General features: G+C 39.4%; 1 protein-coding gene across 1 annotated transcript; it reads left to right on the top strand.

Moving 5' to 3' along the window:
• Nucleotides 1-8,504: 8,504 nt before the first annotated feature.
• On the top strand, nt 8,505-10,268 carry LOC115621962 (putative odorant receptor 83c). Its single transcript, XM_030515810.1, has 4 exons — nt 8,505-9,283; nt 9,342-9,534; nt 9,961-10,116; nt 10,179-10,268. Exons 1-4 carry the CDS (start codon nt 8,505-8,507, stop codon nt 10,236-10,238), a joined length of 1,188 nt encoding a protein of 395 aa, XP_030371670.1. The 3' UTR covers nt 10,239-10,268.
• Nucleotides 10,269-10,568: the final 300 nt, after the last annotated feature.

The raw sequence follows: 10,568 nt of genomic DNA, 5'->3' as shown, positions 1-10,568 counted from the left end.
CATTCCAACTATTACAAACACACAAAACCGTTTAAAACCAATATTTAAAGCAAAGCTAAAAAATGCATTAAAATGTTCACAGCTGTTGAAACACATATCTTATTAGGAAAAAAGATACCGCAATTAATATGTTAAGCACTTAAAATCGCCAAATTCCAACAATCGAAAGGAGCTAAACTATAAATAAGCTTGTTAAAGTAGATGTGGGATCTCTATTTGAAGTTGAAATTAACAAAAATGTTAATAACAACATACAATTGAAATAACATATAGCTATAAATAAAGGTAAATAAAGCATAAAGCTATAAAAAGTGGAATTAAATCAATTTCATGTAAACATTTAGTCGATCAACAACATTTTCCCTGAACTACAACCACTTAATACATCTTGTTGCCCGGGTCTTCCCCACATACCAGTATATTTATGGATATTTATTCTTTCTTGTGTCTCCTCACTCGTAGCTCAGTGCATGTTTTAATTAGTTATATATTGCTAGCTGCTGAGTGTTAGGTAGTGTATCAATTAGAAGAGAGACCTTTCCGAAAATGTTGCGCCATTTTCATTCACACAGTGGAATGCTTTACTGCCTCATTTTGGAATCCAGTGGCAGGTCTCTGCCACAAGCAATGGGAGGGGGTGTGGAACTAAGCTTCTCTTTTCCACTGCATTTCAAATTGGTTGAAGAAACGCCAGCTGTGCCCATTAGACAATCGTGAATAGGATAATCGGAAGTATGAACAGTAAATGGGAACATCCAGGATGTGCATATACCTATACATATTATAATAAATAGAGGCTTCCTTCAACTAAACATCATGTAATCTGAAGACATCTGTTTTACTTTATTTTCACTCTCGTCATACATTTCTCCAGTAGACTGGATTAGTCACTAAATTGTTAATAACATTTTTACTTAATGGAATAAAGTATGTCTTGGTCTAAAGGAAAACTTAAAAAAATGTGTTCTGGTTAGTAATCATCAGAGCGTTTAATTTGTCGTAGACAATAATCTACATTCAAATGTTGATTATATTAGTACGGGAACTCAATGGGAGATTTGAGTCCCGAATTGTGAAAAATGAAATCGGGAATCAACTGTATTCCAAGGACAGCAGGCTTCATAAGTTACGTTGCTAGACAAAAGGTATTCTAAGGTTAGTCCTAAACGCAGTCGGACGCAATACCGCACGATTGAAATGCACTCGAAGCTTGTTCTTCAGGGTAGTTTCCCTAACAAATCGTTAAGTTGGCACCAAATATGCCGGACAGTCTGTGTCCAGCTCCAGGACGAGCTCAACCATCCACACTCACAAAGGCCTCGATCTGTGATTTATTGGCAGGCACGCCAAAATGAGCTTCGCCGGCTCCAACAATTGCAAAAGATTCGTCGGTAAAAGTGTCCCAAGCCCCGACTCTCTGTGCGAGACAATTTACTGGAAATTTTGATATGTATTTAAAAAAAAAAGTTTATATATTTTTTGCGAACATTTGTTATTTTCTGTAAGAGATGCCTGTTTGAAATGAATACAAAAATGAAAATAGTTTGAATGGTATGGAAATGGTGATGTGTGACTTGCGTTTTCAGTACGATTTCTACTCTCCAGAGAATAGATAGACACACATATTGATGCCAATAAAAAAGTTAACCAGCTCTATTTCAATGATATTTTTATTGCATTAGGTTCATTGATTTCAAAAAACATTTGGAATATATTATAAGAAATTTTCAAATATTCATGCTCCATTTATTCTACTAAGCTTACGATTAAATACCGAGAAACCTTGGAACTATAAGAGAGACTGCAAGAGTGCTTGCGAGAATCGAGTGGCAGTCTTAATCAGACGCGTAAGTCGACGACGCAATTCTCTTCTTTAAAGTCCTAATAAAAATATTTGTTTGCATCAAAACCTTTTCTCCACATTATTTCAAATATCATGTCAACTATTTACAGACTTTTTCTGCCTAATTGTATTTAGGAATACTGGGTAGTAGAATATATTAGCAGTAGGCGTTAGCATACAACTTAGCAGCTGAGCTTTAGCTGCCGGTTTGGAATTGTATTTGAAATTAATTTTACAATTTTACACAAATTACACGTAAACTTTTAGAGCGTTTAATCCCACACATTTAATACACTGCTATACTGTGGAAAAAGAATACTCAGAAGGGAGATTTGAGTTTCACATACAAAAAAAAAGAAAACAAGAATCAACTGAAGCCCAAAGACAGCAGGCTCCATTAAGGAATATTGCTGCACAACTGGGCTAAAGGCCATCACAGGAATACCCGGATGCAATGCTCCCCGACTGAAATGCACTTAGAGCTTGTTCCTCTGGGCCGTATCCATCCGGAACGGAGTCTTTTAAGTTGGCCGCAACACTGATGGCCGGACTGCATTCAATTGCAGTACTGTTTCCACTATTAGCATATATGTCGGCCAAGACAGAGTTCTTATTGGAATGCTCACCAGAATGAACTTCGCCAGCTCTAACAGGTGTGTTATAGGAAAGCCCTTAGGTCTGCTAAGTTTGCTCTCATTGCCTGTGTTAAATGATACTTATATGCATAATTAGCACAATAGAACGAATCAATATAGCCTGCCATGAAGGCAGACAAACTATCTGAAACAAAAGGATATTTTGCTTCAAAGTATTAGACAGAACAAAAGGATGCCCTAATACACTTCCTAGGTTCTGGGCCACCTTTAAAGATATTGAAAATTTCTCATTTCAATACACGTACAACAATTTATTGAATATGTAAATGAATTGAATGGCAATATGGCAACTAATTTATTGATTTAATTTATATATTAATAGGTTTCTCCGCTGATGGTTTCCAAGCTGGCTGACAACTTGCCAGCCCACCAAGACATTTGAAATGTTATCTGCAGGTAACATTATGGAATGAAAGTGAAGCTGCTTAAAAGCCAAAGCCAGAGACAACACAAAAGAGCAATATAATACAATATAACAGAACTTCTCTGTCGGGTAGAAAGAAAAAGTTATGACACACCTACATCATTTTATCTGACGATGGCAACGACGGGGCCCCACCAAGAGGAATGGGACTGACGAGGCTCCTGCTATATGAGTGATAACCATCAATCAAGTTGGCCGGCTGCCTAGCTAGCTGGCTGGCTGGCTGGATGGCTTTTGCCCAATACTCGCCCTCGTCCTAGACTACGGGATCATTGCTGTTGTTGTTGCTTAGATGGTTGGTGGTGGTGGAGTTCATTTCAATCATTAGCGTGCCTGCGAACGCAAGTGCCAATGGAAGCCAGTGGCCCGGTCCTTGTTGATGCTGTCAAATTAATAAAGAGCCAGCCAGCAGCTAGTCCCCGTCTTTCTTCTGTATGTGTGTGTATCTGTGTGTGCGAGGGTGAGGAGGAGGCGGGTGAGTTGAGAGACTATCATGCATGGGCCACGTTCTGCCCATGCACTTTAACTCAACGGCGCGTGCCAATGATGCTCATAACGCCCATAAAAAATTTGTCATCATTAGCTTTGCAGCAGACACTAGGCAGCTGGATGGGGGCGTGGCCAAGTGCGTGTGTCAATCATGGGCAGTTGGACAGAAACGAAAGATGCACAACAATGAAAATCCAGGCAGTTAATCTATCAATGTATGCGTGCTTCTTTGGGTGAGTGTGTGTGTGGGTGTGTTGTTGACTCTTTTAAAGAATTTACGCCGCAGCCTTGGCTGCATATTTGTCAAAAGCTTAAAGCGTTAAATTGATTGATTGTGCCACTGGGCGGCTGCGGTCAAAAGTTCAAAGCAAAAGCAATGGTTGGGTGCGTGCTAGAGGATGGTTGTGAAATATTTGTGAACGGTTTCTGTGACCCCCAAAGTCTTAAAGCCGCCTTAAAGACGTCCCATTAGAGATATTAAAAATGACCAGCCGAAGCGGCCTTTCTGTAGTGTGGTGTGGTGTGGTGTGATGAGGTTGAGAATAAGTATGTATGTGTGAGTGTGTGTATAAGTGTGAGTGTTATTAGGAAAGATAATGGATTGCGAATATTAATTCCTTTGCATGACGAAAAGAATCAACCAACAAAGAACAATGCGTTTAATCTTTATGGACACGCAGGCGGCGAGAGTCGCCGAAGCAGCTGCCAACACAATACGGTATACGTTACGCCAATAATGATAACCGGAAGCCATTAAAGGAAGTTTTAATACAAAAACAACAACTACTACTACAAATACAAAGGCACACTCATACTCCCTCATATTAACTCGCACACATATGGCAGCACTTTTACAATAGCACGAGGCTTGAGGCACACTATCATCTGCCGCTTCTGTAGGTGTGGATGCATGTGTGCATGTGTGTGTGCATGTGTGTGTGTGTGTGTTTGTTGGCATTCATTGTGTTGTAAAAGCGTCGCGGCACAATGTTTGCTTTCCATTGCCGGCAAGGCAACCCAAGCCAAGCCAAGCCGCAACAGCAACAGCAACATAGCCAGGACCGGCAATATTGTAATTTTTATTCCTCTTTGTGAGCTATTCATGCGGCATTGCATGGCAACGAAGCCGAGCCAGGCAACGGGCCGGAGGATAGTGAGGCCGAAGGACGAGGCCAGCGTTCAATTCGCTTTCAATAAAGGAGAGGCGTGCAGGCGGAGCTTGGCAAGCAGCGGCAAGCGGTAAGCGCCAAAGTCAAAGCCACACACGCACATAACGGTGCGTTGCAATCTTTCTAATGTGTTCTTCCGCTCCCTCCTCCCTTCCTCACACACACTCTGACTTTGGTTGCCTCTGAAATGCAAGCTTCTTAAGATTACCGCTACACTGTAAATAAATAAAGCGCAAGTTGTTCGAAAAATGTCTTAATTCTTAATTGGAATTCTTCTCTTAAATACAACTTGTATGATGAGAAGATGAAACGATGTAATCGGCTAGAGTTAGACTCAAGTTATTGAACTGTCTGCAAACCAGAAGAGTCTGGAAGAAAAAACGAAGTCTATTTGGGAGAATAACTTGATTTTGCATTTTATTGCTAAATGCTTTTTCGATTAATGTTATTCTGAGTGCAAACAGATGTCTCTGCCGCGTATACAGCATACATAGTCTTCACAATCTGCCGAGCCTGCAGTTTGTGTTGCGCAAACAGGGAATGCGGAAGCTCAGGCTCAAAGGAAAGTCAGCAGAGGTCTGTGCATGTCAGGCCAGGCAATTGACTTGCCGCGCGTTTTGGGTCTTAACCAGCTAAAGGTGCGCAATGTACAGCTATCAATTGCACGCACACATTCCTTACTCCCTCAACCTATCTCACACACACACACACACACACACACATACACACGCTCACACATACATACACATACATTTTCAATTGATTAAACATCAAACGCAGTGACACACAGCTGTAAAGTTTTATGCTTCAGGTGCTTTAGCCATATGTCTACATTCCTACATATCGGTATACACTGGTGTCTATGTACATATATACTATATATCTACTATATATATTTATATGGCGCTTTGCATTTTTGACGTGCCGCACAAAAATGTTTGAACAATATTATATGGTGCGTTATATTGGTGTGATATATAAAATTCCATTGCATTTTATAGGTTTGCTGCACACACCAAACATCGAGCACCGAACACTTTTCACCAACAAGAAAAAAGGAGTGCAGAAATATAAACAATGGTGGGCACTAAAAACCAGCGCCAGCCTATTGTGCGGCCAAAACAATAGAAGTGGGAGAGCGGAGATGGAGGAGTAGGAGAAGCAGCAACAATCACAAAAAGCGGTAGACAAAGACGCTCATTGGAAAGGTAAAAGGCATGGGTAAATGTAAGGCTTTGCCTGGAATGTGAATGTGTAGCAAAGAAAAATTTATGGCTTGGAAATTAATAATGATGAGCACACATTCATTTTCAGGATATGACCGAGCTGCCACACAACAACACTGTTAATAAAGAGTGCTTATAGAAGTTACGTATACGTGATGTGTGACATTATGAAACAATGATAATGGCATGACTTGATCTCAAGCTAGCTTGAACTTTTTACCACGAGTATACACAGACTTCGGTCTGCCTGAAAAACTATAATCGACGCACTAAGAAGGCCAAGTGGGGTCGCAATGACTTGCGGGTAGCAACTTTGTACTGCCTCCATTCATCGAATGAACAATTATGTTCTTACAATATTCCAGCTATTATGTAGTTTAGTATTATGTACAAGAACTTTTTTAACAATAAAGAAAACAAACAACCATTTTGGCAAAAGCAATTTATTGTATTCAAAATAGTTCATTTCGGGCTCCAAACAGTAGCTACAAAGTTCTAATAACACGTCGAACGTGTGTTTCTATCGTGGCCTTCAGGATGTCGGTACACGTTTTTCATTGAGAAATGTAGAACGAAGCAGCAGTCCTATGTATTTTGATTTTTACAGTGTTTACGAAGTAGAGTTGGTGTTTTGATAACTCTCTCTGACTATCTATCTAAGAGAGCAATGCGCGAGCCGAAGAACTATTCATAGAACTTCTTCACTTTAGTGGAAAACATTCTACACCGACAATAAATGGTTACCTTACAGTAATTTGTTAATATGTAAATGTTAGTTGAGTTACAATACATACGAGTATACTACCTATAAACCTATAAATAATTTGCTTTATTCCCGAATTTGTTTACTGGTTTTACTAAAAAATTTTACAAAAATTTTAAAAATTTACCTTTTATAACACACAGACACTTAACACACATACACCCTTCTTTTTTGCTATGAGTTACTAAGGAGTGAAATTTATTTTGGATATTATTATTTAATGATTTTTTGTTCGTTTTTAGATTCTTTTGTTATTATTTATTGGGTCAGAGGTTCTCTGTGAAACATATTTGATGTCTTATTTTGTGGTAGCAAAATCCCTACTAATTCGAAGGCTTGGCCTTGGCACTACCGGAATTTCAAGCCATATAAATGATCAAATGGAATGGATCATCGGCATCCTGGGTCTCCTCGTTATATGAGCTAGTTGATCAGTTACTGGGCCGTTGATAATAGTTGCTACAGATAAATTGTCCTGCAATTCCTTAATAAGCAGCCTCGTCCCATTGCACATGCTTGGGAGGCTTTAACTTCTCAAAATCATAATTGCAATTCGGAATTTTACCGTCAATTCATGTGGCGGTATTTCAGAAGGGCTTAGTGAATTTAAATGTCTTCAATATTAATCACGGTGTCGATCGATTTGTAATTTTTTATTTGGCTAGGGGCTTTTGATTAATATTACCTTAATATTTAAAGTGTCAATGTTTCGAGGATGAATATGAACTAACAGCATGATATTCAGGAGTTTTTTAATTTTTTTACACCTTTGGTTACATTATTGGCGTTTTAGTAAGGATTCCATTCTTTTTTGCAAATATAATATAGCCCATTTTCACCGTCGATAGTGTAGCTTCCCAACAGTGAAAGAATCCATTAAATCGGTCCAGTAGATTTGGAGCCTTTTCAATTCAAACAAACAAACATACAAACAATCAAATCTTTCTCTTTATAATATTAGTATAGATATGTAGATATGTGTATATTCTCGTATATCGCTGGCAACAGCGTCGTGTTGTATTTATCACATTGTCAATTTAATTTGGAACATTTGGTTGACTTTTTGTTATTTTTGAAAGTTACTATTTAAATTTGTGGGAGATGATGATTATGGCGATATGATTTTTGATTGACATCACTGTCCTTTTCTCTTATTGTTTGTATTGAAGCGTCGATCTGCAGTTTCCGAACTTATAAGGCAGTCATTCCATAGCCATTCGATTCTCTCGCAATTTACAAGCGTGCATACGACTTTAATAAAGCCGTACGTACATATGTACTTTATATCCGCAACGCTTACTGTTTTGTTTTTTCTTTTGCTTTATACATATGTTCATTTGGTTTTTTCCTTTGCTGGTTGACATTAATAGCAGCCATAATTAATGCGCATTTCTACATACAAATGGTTCAAATAATAATAATTGTTGCTTTATCATAATGCGGCTGTAATTAAGTGCATTGTTGCTTTTGTTGTTGCATATGAAAAAGTTTTTAATAAAAATCAACAGGGACGACGACTGAAGCAACAGTTAGGTGCCTTCTCGACATTCTGGCCGGGACAAAAAGCGCCAAATTTATGACCATTTCGTACTGCATAATTTACTTAATTTAATGCGCAATTTAATTATGCTAAATAATGGACGTGGCTGGCAAATTTTTAAATATTAATTGCAATTGTATGACTTGATGGGCATAATGGTTTTGCTGCGAACTCTCAAATGGAAAATTTAAACGATTTGCTTTAAACATTTTTCCACTTTCCGGGCAGCTGCAGTGCTTCGCATGGCTCTGCAATTCTTAACGCGTGATAAGTATCCTTTCAACACCTTGGCCCATTAACTCATTACGCAAATTGTAGACAACTGAGCCTTTCCCATGCCCAATCCAAGCCTATAAAAGTGTTGGATGAGGAGCGGCACGCTCAGAGTTGAAAAATGTTCACCAACTCGAAGAAACCTTCGATTCGCTTTAGCAAAGTGTTGGATGACGCTAAGCGCATCACCATGTTGATTGGCATCAATGTGATGGAGCGGAAGTTCGTTTACAAACCACTGACCTGCCTCACTATTGTCCTGCTCACCATCTTCATGTCCTTCTCTATCTTCACGGTCGCACGGGAGGCCTACACCTCAGCTGACTGGAAGAGCTGTCTCAAGTACTGCGTACTGGTGGGCAGTGGTGGACAGTGTGTCTCACGTCTAGAGACCGGCATTGTAAAGCACTCAAATATGCGTCGCTTAGCGCTCTTTTGCCAGCTGCTTTATGCCAAATACGAGAAGATGGGCGGGGAGTACGAGCGCGAACTGGGAAAATGTGTGGATGCTGTGGAGCGCGTCATCAAGCTCATACGTCTGGGCTATTTCGTCATCTTTGCCTCTTTATTGGGCCTTCCCATTATCCTCTGGCTGACGGATGGACCTCGGTATCTGGTACTGCAATATCACATACCAGGTATCGACCCCGACACCAATACCGGCTTCTATCTCACGAATGTCGTGCAAATGGTCACGATTGTCATCGCGGGCGTTGGACTATACGCAGGTGACCTGTATGTGCTGATATTTCTGATACAGGCGCGCCTATTTAGCTTGGTTCTAAAACTACGTGTGGCCGATATCAATGCCCTATTGGAGCCGGAGAATAACAAGATCAATGAGTTGGCAATCACGCGCGAACTCCAGAGCATTGTGCGCTGGCACCAACTATATCTGAAGTGAGATCTGATAGTAGTATACGTACTCATACACTATATGTTCCTTCCACACACATAGGTATAACGACATTGTCAACGATCTTACGCACTATGTCGTTGCCACCCAGGTGCTGACATCGGCAATGTCTACCACCATCTCAATCTTCATTATGCTTACCTCGGAGCCATGGCCTATGGGCTATTTCTATTTGCCTTTGTCCTACTACTCCCTGATTGTTTACTGCATACTTGGCACACAAATCGAATATGACGTAAGATGCATACATTTGAGAAAAATATCGCCTAAGCAAAACACTTCTCTACCAATTTCCAATTGTACTTAAGCTCGAACGGAGAGCTACCCATGTCTGTTTCAAAATGTCATCATGGGTTCTGTTCTGTCTGTTTTGTTGGAACTATAGTACATCAAAAAATATGAACGAAGAGATACACACGTAATAAAGTTTATACTTACAAGTAGTCCAGTCAATTTAAATTTCAAAACAGAAGTTATTTGGAGATGAGGGAAATAATATCAAAAATATCTCGGTGGGGCTTGCAAATATTTAAGTTAGCTCTCCAAATAGAAATACTCATTGTCGGTGTCTTAAATAACAGCTCAGATCAATTCTAATAGGATAATACAACAGGCCAATTTTCCTCGTTCCCATTTAATTGTGTCTTTTTATTTCACCCAGAACGATGAAATCTGCTATGAAATGTACAACATTTCTTGGTATCGCATGACCGTTAATCAACGCAAAATGGTTCGCCTGATGATCATGGCCTCGCAGCAGCCGAAGACATACAAAATCATGTCCGTTATACCATTGACTGTGAGCACAGCACTCGAGGTGCGTTTAGTGTTACACATTTGTTGATACTTTAAAAATAATCAATGCTCCACTTACTCTAGATGACTCGCATAATCTATAGCTTGTCTATGATGATAAGCAACACGGAACAGAGCAAGTAAAGTAATTCAAGGCGAAGGAATTATACCAACATTATACTTACTTATATAATTATAAAATCAATTCTCAATTTTTGTGCAATTATCGATAGCGAGGCATTGCAATTAGGCAGTAGCCCATTAAATCAATAGCAAGCGACCAACCAGCTGTATTTCTATTCTCTATAAAGGCGTCAATTGAAAATTGAATTGAATCCTCGTGACAGCTCCTTCTTACTTCGCAGCTCAATTTATTATCTCATGTTTTGGGGTCTTGATAATTAGAAATGCCGATGTTACAGATCAACTTGAGCAATAAGAAAAGCTAGGAGTCTCTTCAAATCATGAGAATAG

The sequence above is a fragment of the Scaptodrosophila lebanonensis genome, unplaced genomic scaffold, assembly GCF_003285725.1.
Source record: "Scaptodrosophila lebanonensis strain 11010-0011.00,11010-0021.00 unplaced genomic scaffold, SlebRS2 tig00000024-arrow-pilon, whole genome shotgun sequence".
Classification (NCBI taxonomy): domain Eukaryota; kingdom Metazoa; phylum Arthropoda; class Insecta; order Diptera; family Drosophilidae; genus Scaptodrosophila; species Scaptodrosophila lebanonensis.
This window is presented reverse-complemented; position numbering and strand designations above follow the sequence as displayed.